Below are 20,334 nucleotides of genomic sequence, written 5' to 3' on the forward strand. Positions count from 1 at the left end.
TATATGTCTGCAGATACGGAACACGAAGTACGGGATGAGACTTACATCGGCAAGTCCAGTAAACTGCGGAATGTCATCCACGGCATGGACAAACAGCTGTCGCCCGCGGCGGCTCATCACCACATTGATGTCCCAGCACACCCGCGTCATCCCGCCCATCGGTGCTTGTGCATACACCGCTCTGCCGATCGGTACACGGGGCGTGAGCGGCTCCAGAATCGGCACACCGTTGTAGCTCAAAATGCAGCAGTAAGCCCGGAAGGTCAAGCGGGAGTCACCGGCTGTCAGGGAAATCGGGTCGACGGTGGACAGTCGATTTGTCGGCATCGAGAGCAACAGATCTCGGACAGACTGCGGACCCATCCCCGGGATGTCCATCATCGCGTTTTTCTGGAGAACCGCAACAAGATCGCAACTGGCACAGCTGAACATCACAATATTATTGCCGTACTTATCGAATTTGCGGCACTGGCCGGCAAACAGTTCGAACATCTTGAAGCAAGAGCGTTTACTTCGGGGAAGTGCCGTTCCTTCCGGGGGGGGGGGGGAGGGGATGCCATTACTGTTTTAACCATCAGTTTCGCGGCTTCGAAATATTGCATTTATTTCTGACATAGCTGAATCGTTTTCCTTGTTTTATGATAGAGTGTACTGGTACTGTGCTCGAACATGCGGACACGCTACATGTGCAAATATTTCGCGGTCAATATTCAACTGTTTCTTTAAATCGGAAGTAAATATTAAATTATTAATATTTAAGCAGTCCTGAAGCAGTTTATGGTCTAACTATTAGTTTAATGCGCTGTGCGGCACCCTGGGCGGCATTTTCTGGGGGTGCTGAAAGGGGCATCGTGCCAAAAGGGGAATTTGTGGTGCCCCTACGGCGGGGGGGGGGGCCACAAATTCGGTCGTTACGGTATATTATGTGCTACAATACCGAATATCAAATATTTAAAATTTTATATTTTTAACGTTGTTCTATACAAGTACCGAAACTGAATGCACCCATGTAACAGCGTGAAACCGTTCCGGGTTCTTCATAAGGGCAGAATTCTTACCTTCATTTTATTGACCAACTTTCTGGCCAAATCAGATGACAGCCAACTGTCGTACATTGCGGAGCCCGTTGGATCACCAGTCACCGGTTCATCACGACCCATCTCCTTCAGCAGTGTGCACTCCAGTTTGTGCTCCAATTTCCAGTCAGCAACCTGTCTCCAACCAAACCACAGTCAACCAGCACGCTTAACGGAAACGTTTTATGTACTGCAGTGCGACAGCTTGCTCCGCAGTGTTTCGAAGGTCCATAGCAGTATGGAGATGGGCAACCTCTGGCTTGAACAATTACTAGGAAAGTGCACTCGCTATTTGCGGGCACTGCAAGACCGAAGCGTAACAGGACTATGCGTAGAGTGATTGGCAACCCTTTTTCTGTAGGCAATCCTCCTCGATTATTTAATAATCTCACCCCGTTTGGTAGAATTTTTAGTAGAGTGACAAGTGAAATCTCGGCCTTTTGCCCCGGTAGGCATTTATGTAAAATTTTGCAGGTAAGTGAATGTTTTCAACACATGTTTTGAAATTGTAAAAAATCTTAATTTCTTCTGCCCTTGTGGAATAATTTATGCCGGTTCATGCAGAGCTATGGGAGGTCGCTGCCACAATATGTACATATGCAGAGTAGTCAATGGTAGAATTATCTTCTGAATACGGTGTAAAGTGTTGGATTTGTTAACGATCGTGGCGGTTTATAAAACGCCAAGACTGAAAAGCAGAATCCAAGAATAGGTCCATCATGTCAAAAAACTGGTGACACCAACCTAGCCGGAGGATTACCATTTTCACGAAATTGCGCCGAGCAATGCTGACCTATTACGATTCTAATTAGACAACTTTCTAGGTGGAACTCCTTAATACCGGAATATTAATTGGTTTTGGTTTTTAAGTGCACGGGTTTATTGTGTTTGCTATTTTGAGGCACATCAAAAATGCCTGTGAGGAAATGGAAATGCACGATTGCCGGTCGGTCGAGTGACGTATTCTTCGGTTTCTTGGTTTTTGTTAGGTTGCGCAAATGTCATGAGGCCGAAGTGGGTGACATAACTCATGAGAGGAGTGTAAGGCAGCCGTATTATGGTACTGGTCTACTGGACAGCGTCTGCAACACCCAGCTAGGAGACTAATTCAAAAATTTTCAGCAGACAAACGGTAATTGTCCCTGTCACCATCGACTAATGATTCCATTATTGATAACGAAACACATACCACCGCGCATATGTGCATTTGGTTTCGGTGACCGACGCACAGACACCATGAATTACATTCGCCTTGAGTATATACGGCCAGCGTGCATATGTGCATCAGGTAACACATACCACCGCGCATATGTGCATTTGATGGCGGTGACCGACGCACAGACACCATGAATTACATTTGCCTTGAGTATATACGGCCAGCGTGCATATGTGCGTCAGCATCGTGCATATGTGCGTCAGCAGTGTTACCTGACGCCGTCAGGTAACACATACCACCGAGCATATGTGCATTTGATGGCGGTGACCGACGCACAGACACCATGAATTACATTTGCCTTGAGTATATACGGCCAGCGTGCATATGTGCGTCAGGTATCACATACCGCCGCGCATATGTGCATTTGGTGGCGGTGACCGACGCACAGACACCACATTTTTCATTATCCTTGAACATAGAAGACCTTCGCTACGCTTCGGTCGATCATACCTGACAAGCTGAACTGCAGTAACGATGCAACTGGCATCCTGAACATGTCCGCAATCCCGGGCTTCGTCGCCAGCAATAAGCACAGAGCCTTTTGTAGACGCTCCTCTCCAGCATCCACACCATCGGGTCACAGGCCATCACAAGCTCGCCAGCAGCGAAACAGCGAGTACCACTGCGCGCACACTCCTTGACTTCCATTACTGGGACGCTCAAACGAGGGATTGCTCAGTGGAAAACACTGAACATAAAAGTACGTCTTAACAGTTAGCAAAATCAGTTAGCAAAGCAGTCAGCAAAATCAGAATCTCTAGGCGAGCTCAGCAGAGCAACGGAGTGGCAAAACTGGCAATCATCTCGTATCGTCAATCACCGTGTCTGGTCATCGGGCTGATAGTATGCTCCGCTTGTTCACGCTCTGTCTGCTGACCTGGTCCGTACGACTGTCCGGTTGAGCTGGTTCAGAATTCGTACACATGCATATACAATACTGTAGAGTATTAAACCCTGCAACTGACAGCTCTTTTCACTTAATTAACCCACCAAAGTCAGCTACCAGAAGGAACGTGAATACCAATGTAAAAATTGGTGGGTCTTCCTCAAATAATTCAATCAAGAAAAATTAATTTTTTGGGAATTTTCTTGACCATAGGTCAAGCAGGGCGATAGCCTGCCAAACTGACAGGGATGGGCATCCTGCCATTTGGCAGGTAAAACGCCGGAGATTATAGAAAACGATGGCGAGATCGCACTGAGAAGCACGACCACTTAAAAGAACCGTTTTGACAAGACCTATATTTGTCAGTTACTGTTATGGTCATCGAGTTGACCGGTGGTCAAGAAATGATAAAATTACACAAAAATATGTTTCCGAGCGGCCATAGGCTATCAAAGGTCTAAAATCCACTTTGTTTATATTAGGACAGTACAAAATGACCCTAGGTCAGATAAAAACAACAGAATATATCAGCACAATGAGATATGCGGTTTTTGTCAGTTATACCTCCGTTATACTGCATGTTGTGCTGCAGTAGTAACAGCAGTACATGTACTTTCCTGCTTTAATTTAACTTTTATTGAACTTTTTAATTTTTTAGATTGTAAAACTATGGAACTATAAGTAAACTATGCAGTCTGAAAGTTGCCTGCCCCTAAAACTTCAGCGACAGATTCCCTCATTGCATAACTTGCATTAAATGCTGAAAAGCACATCGGCACCGGCACTAGCGTTTAGCGGCAACGTCATTTTTGCTATTGCGCATTTACACCACAACAACTGACTGCAAAATGCAACTCATAGAACGTGGAAATGTTGCACAGAATTAAAAAGGTAGTACGTAGATACATTTCATATAATTTTACGCTCCCAGTGATGCAAATCATGCCATTACAACATATCCTGAGATGGTTGAATAGCATAAATCATGCAGTTCTTTGTAATGTTTAGGGTTATACGGAGCAACCTACAGAACGGTGATGAAAAAAGGTACCAAACAGCTTTAGTGTGGCAATGTTTCATCTATTCTTACATTTCACAATTTATTTGTAAATAATAACCTAAATTTTTCGACAAAAAACATGAAATTAAGAAATTTTTCTCTGTTGTTGACCAATGGTCAGTTTGATGACCACCGAAGCACAAGGCAATTTAGCACTCATTTAGCCTGATTTTTTGATTCCTTGTGAGACTTTTTACCAAGCCTCTGAGATTTTATAAAGAATTTATACTTTTATTGTTAAAGTAGCGCCATGCCCATTCCTGTCAAACTTGGCAGGAAATTTTTGAATGACGCTGTTTGTCCACTGTCCAGTTATTTTTCAAACCATTTTGTGCTTTTCTAATGTCAGCCACCGGGTCTCTTTGAGTGATTTATCTGTAAATTATCGGGTAATGGGAAGGCTGCAGGAGCAGCCAAGACCTCCACGAACCCAAAAAGTGCCATTTCGGTCATCTTTGGTCAAAGGTCGTGTGCCCCATACGTGTTTCATTTGATGGGCGAATATTTTTAAACAACCAGCAACATCCCAGCTGTGAAATAAAATCATTGAACATAAGCCTCCTTCATTATGAGCTGGAGAGGGAATAAAGTCCGCCACCCTGCCATTTGACAGGGATGGACGGGAACGGGTTAATTCGCTTTTGTATGATCTGAGCTGTACGACACTAGTACGTACGTACAAGTACAGTACCCAGTGTGATTGAAATCATTGAATTCGGCTATCACCTCTCGATTTATTCATACAATGTCATACATTCAAAACACGTAGTACGGTAGTCGGTGGTAGTCGGTACTTAAAGATCTATTTATTAAGCTTGAGTTTAGTCACTTTAGAAAACAACGTCACGAAACCAATATCAACAAATCAAATAAAAAAAGTGATCCCAATTCGAGCGTGAGGGGACGGGTAGCCAAAACCAACTGAGCTTTGCCACGCCAAATCTCTAGACTTAAACGTTGAAACAAAAAGGAAGCGGATCGGGACTCGCCGGTTCGAACAAACACCTTCTTTTCGATTTCTTTTAACACAACAATAGCACCTTCACACCATGAGGCAAAAGACCCGCATGCCAAAGGAACAGAATGACATTTGTCCAAAATGGTGCGGTATTTGTTCTTCTTTTCCATGAAGGCCTGCTCGGCGGTGGCTCCTGCTGATCGGGACGTAGCTTCTACGTACTCTGTACGTGTCACACATTGTTAATCTCGACAGGCAACTGTCGGTACTTAACTGACAGCTCATGTGTTGTGAAAATTATTTTAAATTTGGTACAGCCCTTGTATGAAAATACTTTGTATAATTATTATTATCACACAAGCTGACAGAGTGGAAGAAAAATATAAATACAGAAACGGGAAATGCAGATCAGACTATAGAAGGCAAGTCCGGGGATGGATCGGCTTTCTCCACCTCTTTAGACGTTTTACTAAACAGGACAATCAGGATATTCTTGGCTTCCTCGCAGTACTTGAGCAAACCGTAACTTATTTGAGCGACCAATGCTTCAGATTCGTTTTTCATCGCTTGCGACAGATGAGCAGTAGCGTTCAACGGTCTCTCTTGCAACACGAAATGGACAGACATTGCTTGTCGCATCAGCTGAAGAGCGCGGAAGAGGTCATACTCTGGATACATCTTTCTGAAGAAAATAATATCGTTATTATTATGCTTAGTATGGTTAGTTAGTAGGAACTAATAGAAATTATTGCTAGAATAGAAATTAAATAGAAATTATTGCGACAACGATATTTTATTTTTTTATCAAATTTAACACTTGGATTTAATATTAAATTAGTTACAGATACAAGGTAGTTTGGCATATACAGTCTTATGAATAAGAATAACTGGAGAATTAAAGCCGAAAAACCTACCGCACACAGACAGTCATTTCTTCCATCATCTTCCAGCCATCTGCCAAGCGGCCTTCATTGAAGTACTGTTGCGGCACTTTCCAACCGATAGATAACGAAAACGCGCTCCCGGCTGCAAGATACCGACAGTCTCCAATTGTAGACCGAGCTCGATTCGTGATCAAGTCCCTCACCATGTCAGGATCCTCCGGATGACGCTGCTTAAAGCTCTCATGCTGATCCACAAATCGTTGGAACCTCATCCGACGGTCGCTATTGAGTGCGCCGCATTCCGAACAAGCTGCCAGTGCACGGCGGTCGCTTGGAATGCGGTTGTTACATCCAACTGATCCAAGTGATCCAACCGTGACACATCGCAATGGATTAATGTCAGCGTCCTAAGAAAGCTCACAAATGTGGAATACCGTACAATTAATTATTACCGCTCGAGGGGTAAAAATTCGTACGAACATATTCTTCCGTGCATTTGCGGCAAGTACACTTATATCCGTGAAGCTTCTAAAATTCACTGCGGCGTTCCGCTCTTGTCTGGTGGGATGGTTCCAAGAGTTCACTGTACCGCAACTGCAAACAATGCAAGTCTCTACTGTACCCCGTGATTCGCCGTTTTTATTTAGCGTTGTAAAAGCGTTTGCAGTCAGTAAAAGCATGGAGTGCATTCGTATATTGAAAACCGCTAAAATACTGACGCTTGGGGCACACACGGAGTATTCTAAAATTCAAAGAAACACAAAGTACGAGTACATATAACATAAGCTTATGCGCGTTCCTGTGAGTAATACCATGAACTCCTAGTTTGTTACTAAAATGCACGTCGGAAGGTCTGCGAAAAATGCGTTAAAAAACCCAATAAATTGAAAATCACGTTTTACGTTGCAGGAAGTATTGTTGGTTTACTGAATTACTCAAGCTTAATTGGTAATGAATTAGGTAAATGTTGCCATACATTATTTTACATTCCAATTGGAATACGACTATCGTTCGCGTTCGTGCAATGATTTGGCTACCGACCACCACGAGTAATACAACTTGCGCCTTTGCACCTGCCGGCAGCATGAGCAGAAGATTTTTGGAGAAACAAGCATCTCCGCAGGTAGACGTAATCAACAAAGTGCAGTAATTTAGCCCACTGGTGCCCATAACCATACACTGGTGCCTATAAACAATACTAATAGGGATCCCATCATTACAGCCACTTGCGAAGTGACACGGCTGTCGTAAGTGAAATTCCGTTCGACATGCTAAAGTCAGTTCAACGTGGGTGTTAGATGTTGCAACTTACATCCTTTGATCCGGTATATTGCGGTATACATTCCACGGCATGTATGAACAATCGTCGTCCGCGGCGGTTTAGCACCACATTAACATCCCAACACACCGGCTTCATGCCTTGCCGTGGCACCAGAGGATACAATGCAAAACCGATTGGGGATTCGGCGGCTCCGTCCAGCCCACCGTAAACGGGCCATGCATTATAACTCAGGATTCCGTAGTAGGAGGAATTTTCAGCTTGCATAGTGGATTTTCTACGGACAGATTAACTGAGCACCGATTTGCACCCAAATACCGAAAAGTGGCTTACTGCGACTGCATCATGCGATTGAGTTCCGACTGCTCGTGATTTGCCGGCAGCATGAGCAGAAGATCTTTGGCCGATTGCAAACCCATTCCGGGCATGTCGATCATCGTGTTCAATTGTAAAACACGCATTACAAGTATTGCAAGTAGCTGATTAAGCATCACAATAATATCGAATACGTCCTAAGTTTCCTTTCTTCTGTAGAGAAGAAAAATTAATAAAACTGTAGCAATTAAAAGACTGCCAGATTTCCCAAGATTAGCACTATGACTTCCTGACTTCAAATCAAAGACAGCAACATTACTGAAGCTCAAGAGCGGATTCTGGGCGACCACACTGTAGCGACACTCACAAGTTGAACCATAATTTGGTGTACGAGTACTTATAACGTGAAGTTCGCAAATTTATGACAGTAACTCAGTACGGCATAACAGTTACATTCCTACAGGTGCAGCCCGTCCGGAACGAAGAAACAAAGTGTATACAAGGAACATACACCTGCTTGTCTCGGTCACATGTGGTTGTACATACATGTTCGCCTCGTACAGTTTTCCCCGTTTGCAATTTAGCTCTTGTTTCCGGACGGGCTTGCACTCACTTCTATTATAAGCAAGTACGGGAACGTATCAAAATTTATAGGGCACATTTTCCGGGCCTAAATTCACAAAATTGTGATATTCTGTAGAAAGGTAGAAAACTACCCAAGTATGTTTCGAAAATAATTTCACCTGCAAATGCTCACTTCATGCGTGATCGGTACTAGTCTCACCTTAATTTTGTAGTCCAGCTTGACGATTATGTCACTGATTACCATGATCGACGCGGGGAGGCCGGGAGATGTCAGGCCAGTCGTAAGCCCACCTATCAACGTGATGATCGTATGGTCCATATCCGCTGAACTTCATACGACTTATCTGCTTCAGCATGGTGCATTCTTGCTTATGCTCCAATTTCCAGTCAGCGGCCTGCATCACACCACCCAGCACCAAAGCTGGACATCCGGTGACCGGAAGGGGAAAACACCAGACCTAGAAGTACCACATTGCCCTTTTTTGGCGGCCGAGATCCCCCTGCCCCCAAATGTTACCTATTTCATCACCTCGTACGGCGGTTTATGGCAGTTTTAATTTTCAAAACCGTCAACGATAACTTAGAGGACCTAGTATCTCACTTGGCCGCAGCTGGCTCTAGTTATTCTGAATGACGCTCATGCATTCACTTTCATTTTCTTGCTAATTGCATTACGTACCTGATTTTCCTGCGCATGCTCACCGAAAGTGCGAGCAACTCAGGTGCAACGCCGCTAAATTCGCCATCATGTTGAAAATGCAGATACTGTACTGGAATTAGTGAGACACGTCCAGGTCCGCTACTGTCAGTACAGCCCTCGTTGTGAAATTAAGAACTGATCCCTACATAGTTTTTCAAATCCGTAGCTGCAACTTCCACAGACCTGGCGCTAGATTTTCGGAAAATAATTTCTAAAATGAGAAGCGATAAGATGAAAATCCGTAAGATGTTGAATTAATCATGAATGTTTCAGTAAGCAAGTGGCTTTTTATTGATTAATCAATTAATTAAATACCGGACTAACAAAACTGTCTTTAGCTTTCAAAATCAACCACTTCCCAACAGCATAGGCATTGAATGACAGCTTCGGGGTCACAATCAACAAGAAAACACCACAAGTCACATCTTTAAAATGATAGCCAAATGAAGAAAATGAATCTAATCATGATTTCTTGGTTTACGATTTATTGCTGCGAAAAGCCCGTTCAATGGGGCCCAGATTCTCAGCCACTCGCTCCAGCACAGCGTCAACTTTCTTGACTTCTTGGGAGTTTTCCCCAAACAGAACAATGAAAATATTTTTGGCCTCGTCACAGTAATTGAGCACAAGATCACTGATTCGAGCCGCCAACGTTTCCAACTCCTTTTTTGCCGGTCGCGTCAGCAGACCTGTTTCATGCATCACTCGCTGGTACAATGCTAAAGTGGTCGACATTCCTTGTCCCATCAGTTGCAGAGCGCGAAAACCGTCGCACTTTGGATACATCTTTCTAGAAACAACACTCTTGACAATATTACTAAACCAAAAACAACACAAATGCAAATGTGAAAAAGGCAATAAATCACGAGAATTGTTATATCCGATAACGTACCTTTGCTGTTATTATTTACTCACTACAGGCTGGTTATTATTACTACTCTGCGGTCTAGACTACAGACCATTGGGGTATTTTTGACTCACACTTATTGCAGTGATTGTGGTTGAATGTGCGCTGTGCTTTTTGTACGTACTACCGCTACAAGCCGGTCCGGAAATTCAGAACGTAAAGGTACAGGTAGTGCGTACTGTTATCGCTTAGAACGATGGCCACACTACAGTTGTTGCAATGGGAAACTCCCAGCAGTGAGACTGCCAGCGCTGTGCGCCGACTTTCGCCTAATCACCTTCCACCAGGAGATTAAGGTTACTGTGAATCGTTAATACGAATGTTCCTAAATACAGATATCTGACATGCATCAGCCATGCCAACAGCATGTAACTCGTACAATATTGTGGTGTGGCGCGCCGTAGTTTGAAATTTGCCTAAGTCGCAAGAATTTAATTTTTCGCTGTTTTCTTTCGTGATAATTATTCGGACCGCCTTGGAAACGATTTTAAACCTAAATGGAAGGACATAGCCGAAGCATTCTCCATCTCTGTAAGTCTGTGCATAAACCAGTTAAAAGCAGCCCCTGTTTTTGCTTTAAGTCAAAAATTTTCAAACAGGATGTACCAACTACATAATTATTTTAGTACTATTAATAGCCTGTTAATATTTAATACGAAAGAGAAAGCCAGAAAGCTCACCTAATACAGGCGGTCAGCTCTTCTGTCATCTTCCAGCCATCTTCTAAGCGGTTCTCCGTGAAGTACTTGTTCGGCAACATCCAGCCGCAGACATAACGGAAATGCGCATCCGGCTGCAGAATACCGGCAACGTCCATCTGTCGGCAGATATCCGTGGCGACCGTCATGCAGTGATCCCCTTGCAACGCGTCTTAATGCTCTCGTACTGCTGCACAAAACGACGGAATTGCATCAGCCGCTCACTGTTGAGAGCACCGCATTCCGAACAGCCTGCTAGTGCTCGACTGTCGCTGGGAATTCGATTGGTGCATCCGGTGGTCACACATTGTAACGGGTTAATATCAGCATCCTAAGAAAGACCACAGGTGTGGAATACCGTTAAAAAATGTGGTTAAAGAGTAGGTAAACAACACGTACATATTCTTCCGTGCATCTGTGGCAAATACACTTGAAACCGTGATGTTTTTCAAATTCCAAGCGTCGTTCCGCTCTCGTGCGGCGAGATGGCTCAAGTACTTCGCTGTATCGCAACTGCAAGCACCAAGACAAGAGAAATTAGTATGCGTTATCCTACATGGTACATCGTCCTTTGCATTAGCATCTATCCTGTACACTTCATTTGGAAAGTGTTCACTCCAAATAGAAAACAAGGAGCTTTTATGTAGCCCACCTATTAGACAAAAGGTCGCTGTGCATTCAGATACGATCCATTTAGAATTATTAAAATCAGTATGCAACGGTAGTACTTCAAGGTAGTCTGTACAGCGCGCATACAACCACACCCAGTACAATAATTTCAAAGTACAAATCCCAAAGTTTATGAGGTGTACATCATAGTTATACCACCGCTACATCTACAGAATTATGTATGGTAATAACCCGTGGGTAAAAAACGTACGTAAAGGCCAGTCCGACTGACCCAGTTGGGAAAGATGGTGTATATATACAATATTTGAACGCCTTGGCACAATCCACACTTCCCAACGCTACCGAGGAGTGGCCAGTGGCCATGGCAGTGGCACTAAAGATGCCATCCCATTCTGTATTCGCCTAATTATTTCGCTGCTTATTTTGCCTACTTGCACTCTGTCTTCTTATTTCTGTGCTTGATTACCATCCTACCATAATTATACCATATTGAGCTTGTCCATACTTTTTGGTATGGACAAGCTAGTACAATACATAGCAATAAACACAGCGCCGGCAAGTCTGGTAACATTCCGTCGAACGAGTTGCATGCAGCGATGGTAACTACGACAGTATAAGGCTTACATTCTTTAGTCCGACATACTGCGGGATATGTTCCACGGCATGTATCAGCAACTGTCTTCCGCGGCGATTGACCACCACATTGACATCCCAGCACACCGGCGTCATCTGGCGGCGCGGCACTAGTGGATACAATGCGTAACCAATCGGGGGAACGGCGGCCCTGGTCAGTGAATCGTAAAGGGGCCATGCGTTATAACTGATAACGCCATAGTAATAGGAATTTTCCGCTTGTAAGGTGGACTTTCTGTTGACACGTGTGTTTCAGAAGTAATTTGCATACAAAATATGAAAACGGACTTACTCCGCCTGCATCAAGTGATCGACATCCTGTTGGGCGGGATTTGTCGGCAGCATGAGCAGAAGTTCTTCGGCCGACTTTGAACCCATTCCGGGAATATCGATCATCGGGTTCATCTGGAAAGAAAAACAATACAATTTCGGCAAACAAACGCAACAATATTGAACATTTCTCCTTATAAAGATAAACAGCGGAAATTTATTACCACATTAATAAAATTAAGGGAATACAGACTGAAGCTTAGCAAGTCGGCTTCTGTTTTCAGCTTAAATAATAAACTTCGTAACACCGAAAACACAGTACAGTAACGATGGTCGGCGAATTAGGGAAGTTTTTTTTTAAATAAAATTTGACAGTTTTGAAATTCATTTTACAGTTTCAGGAACTTGGTAAACAAACACCGACATTATCGCTGATAGTCCAAAAAGAAGCACATCAAAATAAACAAATGCATATTCGTTTCTCGTATCACAAGATTCACAACACGGAGTTATCTAATGTTACGCTTCAAACCGTTTCCACAGCTGTGTGTCGTACAAGTAGTACGAGTGCAAATTCACTTCGGGTACGAGCAGACAGAAAAACATGCGAAAGGTTTTGAAAATATGATACGATTTAAGTACGAAAGCTGCAGATCATACTAATTTGCTCCTACTGGTCTAACCTGAATTTTACAGTTCAGCTTGACAATCATGTCACTGAAGGTAACAGTAGACACGGGGAACCCATTAGATGATACACCCATAAATCCGTCTGGCTCTGGAAAGATCGTTCGTTCCGTATCCTTGCTCTCGAGTTTACCGATCTGCTTCAGCATGGCGCATTCCAGTTTGTGCTCCATTTTCCAGTCCGCGCCCTGTAATAAGCCATCTACATAAAATATAATTAATAGCATTTCAGTGGCGCTACATATGCGGACAATGGCAATGCCTTCCTTCTCTTATCTTGCTGCCCCATTTTCTACAAATGGTTAATAGCCTAATACGAACTATTTGGGCCCAACTACAGTCAACGCTGCACTGGGCTGCTTCAGGAGGGGCGTTTAAAAGAGTTCGGTGTTCGGCAATTTTGGGTTTGTCGGGACTCTGGAATTCGCTTCAGCCTCAGTCTAAATTTACAGATTTTAGATTAAGGGGCAATAGCCACCAGCCGGGGTGTTCCAGCCTCTTGTGAGATTCAGAATAAATTCTCCGTAGCAAATATGGACGAAAGGTGGCAGCCCTTGAGATCTTCTCGTTCTTTGCTGAAGACCTTATGCTAATCCTGCTTCCTGGATACGTCTCCAAGACCAATAATAACAATCTAATTTAAGGGTACGAATCACGAACCCAGTGCTATATAAAGCCTATATCCTTATAAAGGCTGTCAGACTTCGTTGTCTTAGTTTATACCGCTTTTCTTATCATACAATGGACGCCAAAATTGTCTTACACTTATGTAATCACAAAACTCGCGCAACCAAGCAGTATTCTGTACTCAGACATCCAAATTTTTGACTGGCCATCGGCCTGCTTATATTTACACTTGCACCTTGCGCATTTCCCAACGAAAACCATCGACCAATATCTCAAACGAATGAGGAAAAAATTTCAAGAATTTTGATACCAAACAAGGTGTTCTTTATAAGATCTAAGAGATAATCCAGGCATCCAAAGTTTCTCGTAGACATAGCATAGGATTTGTATTTTGCATCTGCGGTTTGGTTTCAGTTTTCACACAAAAATCGTGTGCTTTGTCAACGACAAACTAAAATGGCTCGATTTTCTCTTAGATCTCATGAAGGATGACCCGTTTGGTATCAAAATTCTTGAAATTTTTTTGTCTTTCGTTTGAGATATCGCTTGATGGTTTTCGTTGGGAAATACGCCAGGAACAAGTGTTCGTATTCTTGCGCCTTTCTGTTTAGTGGTCATTTGGTCCTGGCCATTTATTTTTATTGGTCATTCGGTCCCGGACCGAATGTAAGAGAATTTTGGCTTCCATTGTACCTGGCACACTGTATTACAGTAGTGATGCAGTTGACATCCCGAGCATTTGCGCAAATCCTTGCTGTCATTAAAGCAGTAGGCACAGCATGTTTTGTAGACGCTGCGCTCCAGGACCCACACCAGTGGATTACAGGAAATTACAACGTCACCGGGAGCAAAGGAACGGATGTTACTGCTCGGCAGAGCCTTTTGGGTCTCCATTCTCCCTTAATGCAGTAGTAGGCGAAAATAGATGGAAACAAACTTAAATTTTGCGCTCTCGTAAACCTGCGGGCCCGAGACGAGACTGAGTTGACTGATGACTGACTTGTGAGTAGTGAGTGCATACAACATACAATCCGCAGTCGCATATGGTGTACCGATTGCGCAAAGGTTTTACAAACAAATGCTAAACGACAAATGCTTTTTAGTTTTCGCTCAAATGTTACTGACAAATGTTTTTTGCTACCGGACAAATGTTTTTTTTTAAACATTTGTCAGACAAATGTTTCTGACAAATGTTTTTACTCTCAGAGACTCAGACTAATGTTTTTTAAAAAATTTTACAGACAAATGTTTCTGACAGATGTCAGAAACTTTTTGACAGATGCTTTTGACAAATATCAGAAGCGTACCACGCAAATCGGAGTGTGGACTGTGTGGTTGCGTTCAGCACGTTCGACTCACCAAAATGCTGAGTCATGCTGTAAAGCGTGTAACGATAACTTCGGCCAGTTGCTGATGGTGAGTTACAGTACTATCATAGAAAGTACAAGTCAAATTTATTTATTTACGAATTTATTTTCTATGGTACTATGCGAATCGATCAGTTTTTTAAACTGGGTTCTTTCAGGTATTAGTCGGGAAGCGTTTATTTGCGTAAAATCTCATGCACCTTTTTTTACTGCAGCGCTTGATATGGAAGGTATGTTAAATCGGAAGCAGGAACTGGAGTCAGGTGGTCATAAGTCATCATCCCGATCGAGGAAGACCTTCCACACCATGTTATGCAGACAGCTGCTGTGTTTCTTCAGGAAAAAGCAGCTGTCTTACGATCGCAACGCAGCGTTGCCGCCGCTTAATCTCTATACGAATGCATAATCGGTCAGGTGGGTTTCTATCGTGACATTTTCCCAAAAGGCAGTATTGCTGATACATTATGCGTATCTTTGAGGCATATGATTAAAAGAAAGACTTTGTCTTCCACTCTTCCGTCTGCATTTGTGCGATGGATCCGAATATTTATTTGCAGCGGATGACGAGCAGAGAATGCGCAAATGGATCGAAAAGATTTCGTTTCTTTCGCCACTGCCGCCCAAAATGCAGCTGCTCAGTCGGAAGGAGGCACGCCAGGCCGGTCTGGGGCCCGGTGATGACAGTGCGGAGAAGCAGGACCCTGTCACGCAACACTCCGTCGCCACTAATTAACGGCTCGGAACAGCTTAATCACAACGCGGCCTAAATCCCTCCACAGCCGTTCTATCCGCTGATTATGAACCGACGGTCCCATAATGATACTTGCGCGATTTTCTCCCATGTAATGCTCCATCCAACGTGCTACTCCAAAATTTTCCCCTAAATTCAACAATAAAAAAAGCGTGTTAACCACAAGTTAGGCAACTGTCTCGCAGAATACCTAAAAAAACAGGCAACTGTCTCGCAAAATACCTAAAAAAAACAAAATAACAATGACGTAACTACGGCACTTGTACGATGACCATTGTATAGTATTCCGATTTTCAGCGTCGCCATACTAAGATAATAATATTCGTTGCTCTTGAAAAACTTTACTCGAAAAACTGTACTCGATTTTTGTTTAACAGATGCACATTTATCACCTTTTCGATGCACATTTATCTAAAAAATTCCTACATAATATAGACAGTAAAGACGTATACCCTGATATTGTAGAGAAAGAGGTATCTGTAGCACTTTTCACTCACCACCACAATCGCTTCTCACTCAGGACGGTACACCCCACGCTTCAGCGCCAGCCAAGAATGCTTGCAGCACCGTGCTAGCGCGATTGTTAGTGGCAACGACAAGCGAAATAACCGATCGCGAATATCCGTCGACAATACCATGAATGACGAATCCCCATCGCACTAACTTATGATTCCCATCAATGTGCCACAAAGCATTCGGTCCAGCATTGGAGTACACGCGTCGCGGAACAAAATGAAAAAATCGGTTGGCTACTCCGTATGGATCAAGTCGTTTCAAAGAAGCCAGAATTCGTCTGCGTTGCACCATCAATCCGCCCGTTTTCAGCTGGCCGTGAACGTAGCGACAACCGACATTCGGGAATGAATTCAAAATATCCGCAATCACCAAATCCAAATCAGTATCCGTAATGTCTACAAACTTTAAAGCAAGCAAATTCAGTTATTAAGAACTGAATACAGCTATAACTTTCATCCGCTGAGCGTTTCAATAAATCAGTTCAATTATAGAAGTACGAGTGCCTAAAAACTGGAAACATTTACCACGTTTCATTGCCGTTCAAAATAACATAACAAATGCAGCAAATAAATCTGGTCACATAATAGTGCGGCATAGAAATATTTTTACCGCAAACGAGCTGTATGAGTCTAATATTTTCAGAAATTAAGAATAAAAACTGGAACTGTTTCAGCTATGCATGATAACAAAAGGGCTTACTTTTTGATTCAGGTTAGCTGCTGCCAATCTGTAAGTAAGTGTCCTACGCGATACTCCATAAAACCCAGCAATATCGTTAACAGTGAATCCTTCCAGTCGTAGATGAGCCAAATCATCCTCTGGGATCGATATTTTCCCGTACGAATTAGTGTCCAAATTGATCGAAAAAACAGACCTCGTTCCATCCTCATCTTCTTGAAGTAACCCCCGTAAATCGTTAGCACAGTGTACCAACACATCGAATAACTCTTGAGCTTGCACCGTCTGTTCTTCCGGATAATTTTCGCAAATGTTTCGCGTGTATCTGTTAAAAATGGACAATTATAAAATAACAAGAATATCCCGCCAACAGTTTCTTTTCCAATCGCTTCCTACCCAAGTAAATAATCGATCTGCGTTAGCGCACCGTCAACGCCATCCTGATCGTGATCCCCATTCGGAGCTGTCAGGAATCGCGCAGCACGTCTTACAACTGAGTACGCAAATTCATAGAACTGATCCATTGAAATCCCGTTAGCTTCACATTGAGAGAGACGATAGAAGGAAACAAAGGAAAAAATAAAGAAAATTTTTGAAAGAAGCTAAGGAGCCAGCGTTCCAACGGTAAAAAACCAAAACAATCCATTACCGTCAAAAGCAAGATTCCAGCACTAACAAGGACTTCCAGCGAAATACGGAGATCCAGTAATTTCACTGTAATTGGACGGGTGGAATTGGAATTTTAAAAATTGCTAAAAATGTCAGCGTCCGTAGTTCGCGCCTCCGGTGCACGAGATGGCACTTACAATTACATCAAGACATTTGTCAGAAACATTTGTCTGAAAGTTTCTGGCATTTGTCAGTAACATTTGTCTGAATGTTTCTGACATTTGCCAGTAACATTTGTCTGTAAAATTTTTTTAAAAACATTTGTCTGAAAGTAAAAAATATTTGTCCGAAACATTTGTCTGTTAAAAATTTTTTAAAAACATCTGTCTGGTAGCAAAAAACATTTGTCAGTAACATTTGATTGAAAACTAAAAAGCATTTGTCATTTAGCATTTGTTTGTAAAACCTTTGCGCAATCGGTACACCATAGTCGCAGGGAAAAGTGGAACGTGATGTCACGAATCCGGAATCTGCCCACAAAGGAAAAAAGGAAGAACAATCAGATGGCATACATTCTTGATTCTTTCAATAATATTGATGCCGCATGTCAAGTTGTTAATCAGTTAATGGCTTAATGCGAACGTGCAACGTGTGCGTGAGTGCTGCGAGTGGGCAAACGCCATAAGAACGCACCACCCTGCTTGTTGAGAGCCAGACTGCCAGTTATAGTTGTCTAGCAAATAACCACTACCACGGCACCATGCGTAAGTACTACCGCGTAGTTTTTGAGATACAAAAAACCGGTAACAAGTCGAGTTTTCCGTAACTTTTTTCGGTGAAATTTTTTTTGAAAAGCGATTGCAGATTCGTGAGTACTCTGTAGGTACGCCTCAAAAAATTGGTGGCGTCTGTTGTGAACTTGTGATGCACTGACAATAGGCATACTATTGCCGTGGTGATTTTTTCTACCAGTAATTTTTAACAATCTATCTGACCATGAGATAGATTTGCTGCATTCGTCTTTTTATTACTGTACGTGGCGCTGTGCCGTTACTGGCTTTACAGTGTGCAACCGGCAGCTATTTATTCAGTAGAGCAACAAAAAACTTAACAGTTCTAATTTATGATAAAGAACAACTAACTGCTTTTACAAAGCATACAAAGCGCGAAAAAACATCTGCGCTAGGTTGGATTTAGCAAAACAGCAACATAATTATTATTGTATCATTATAAATTAGTACGGACACAGTACCGATGGAACACCTTAACAGCAGGAAGCTCGGGATCGGTTCTTTATGGCTTCAAAAAAGACGCTCGGTGCGGCAAACTGCGGCATGATTTATTGTCCGGACTTCCTTCGACTGCTCACCGAACAAGACAACAAATGTAGATATCTCCTTCGGTTCGCTAGCATAATCCATTAAGGTCCATGATTTGTTGGTAACTTGGTATCAATGCATTCTTTCCTAAAGCATTTGTATTCACAGCGGTTCACAGCATTTATATTCACAGCGGTTCCTTTGTAAAGTAATTCCGGATCAGATCTTCTACAATCCAAGTTTTATGACCACGGTATCAAAAGCCAAGGGATCAGAACGCGTACTGGATAGCGGTGCAGCAGCTGAGAAGCGATCACAGCACACGCGGACAGCAATGTCTGTTGACTCGCAATTTGATGGAAAGCAGATATTTAAAACTCCACGTTCAGCCACCGGAAATGGAGCCGTTTGAATGGAGACTAGATAAAATGGACGAAAAGGGAACGTTGTACTCGACGAGGAAGAGTTGCGGTATTTCCGGAAGGCAAAGGTTTTGGGCCTGGATTCACCGAATGATTGCAGACCATTTCGTCGGTGTCCTTTACACAGCAGTGAACCTTCGTGATTGTGATTTCATCACTAATACAGTACTTTTTGGGCTGTTCTGAGTGTTTCATACAATATTTCCAATAAGTTTACCCGCTTTTTGCAGTGCTTTTAGATAAAAAAATGGAACAATATTCAAAGCACCGGCAACTTGGGCACGGTACCTCTTGCGGTCCGTGTTGGTTGGTTTGCTTGTTCCTACGCTTTTATTTAGCAAACGCAACAACTGCGCTTATTGATGCCTTTGCGACCTTTTCATACACTGGGAGAGGTCAGTTGCTCCGTGTAAGCTTTACGCGGCAAGTGGCAGTCGCGCGAAAATCGCGGCGTAGCGATGCGTAAACAGGTAGATAATTGTAGTTTAACCGGTTAACCAAGAATTTGGGATATGGTTCTCAGCTTACCTGTGACCCTGTCCGTGTATGCGCTGCGCTTTGACGTCGGAGCGCAGCCATTACCCAAACAGCGCTAATGCACAGATCAACAAAAATTTTGTTTGTAAGACACATGCACATGCAACAAATCAAAACTGAAAACATATTTTTTTGTAACGATAACACATTAACTATCTAAACCCACATTCATGCAGTAGACTTGACTTGTTTAGTTTCACTTTGACTTGAAGTTTCTTTCCTGGCACTTGCTCAAAGTCGCATAAGAAATTTTATGAAAATTGTTTCGCTGACTCATCGGAGGTTTTTACATTTTTTAGCCCGCTACCCGACGCACATCCGTTACACAAAGCAGCTGATGTTTCTCCCCATCATTATAATGTATTACCGTAGCTAAAACGGCCGATTTCTAGTGTAGATAATGCAAATGAAACCCAGTACAGTACTCGTATGGTGGATCTACTTAGATAAGTCAGATTTGATGTGCTAGTTTGGTATTTGTCTAATAACACCAAATTTCTAAGGTTGTTTATTGCTTGGTAAAAAGCTTCATGTATACTTCATGTTCATGCTAAAATGCAAAAGTTGTTGCCGTTCAAAAATCTTTCATACGCTTACATTTATTTTATTAATCGCCATCACGTAATACAGCTGACGAATGGCCAAAATGAACGAAGCTTAACGAGGTTATAACTGATGAACGCAATAAAGACGCCATTGCTGTTAGTACCATTGTTCTGTTCTT

At 42.8% G+C, this 20,334-nt stretch overlaps 1 protein-coding gene across 1 annotated transcript; it reads right to left on the bottom strand.

The window, feature by feature from the left end:
* Positions 1 to 15,015: 15,015 nt before the first annotated feature.
* LOC129592327 (uncharacterized) lies at positions 15,016 to 17,269 on the bottom strand. The gene is made up of 4 exons (XM_055488339.1): positions 17,120 to 17,269; positions 16,745 to 17,048; positions 16,027 to 16,447; positions 15,016 to 15,658 (listed from the first exon to the last, which is right to left on the bottom strand). Exons 1-3 carry the CDS (start codon positions 17,245 to 17,247, stop codon positions 16,046 to 16,048), a joined length of 834 nt encoding a protein of 277 aa, XP_055344314.1. The 5' UTR covers positions 17,248 to 17,269; the 3' UTR covers positions 15,016 to 15,658; positions 16,027 to 16,045.
* Positions 17,270 to 20,334: the final 3,065 nt, after the last annotated feature.

The sequence above is a fragment of the Paramacrobiotus metropolitanus genome, unplaced genomic scaffold (assembly GCF_019649055.1).
Source record: "Paramacrobiotus metropolitanus isolate TYO unplaced genomic scaffold, Prichtersi_v1.0 Parri_scaffold0000051, whole genome shotgun sequence".
NCBI lineage: Eukaryota > Metazoa > Tardigrada > Eutardigrada > Parachela > Macrobiotidae > Paramacrobiotus > Paramacrobiotus metropolitanus.

Excerpts from the sequence above, each read along its gene's own strand:
- LOC129592327 (XM_055488339.1), bottom strand. The coding sequence starts at position 17,247 with ATGGATCAGTTCTATGAATTTGCGTACTCAGTTGTAAGACGTGCTGCG. Across the intron at positions 17,049-17,119 it reads CAGATCGATTATTTACTTGG|ATACACGCGAAACATTTGCG; the intron begins GTAGGAAGCGAT and ends CATTTTTAACAG. Across the intron at positions 16,448-16,744 it reads CAGCTAACCTGAATCAAAAA|TTTGTAGACATTACGGATAC; the intron begins GTAAGCCCTTTT and ends CTTGCTTTAAAG.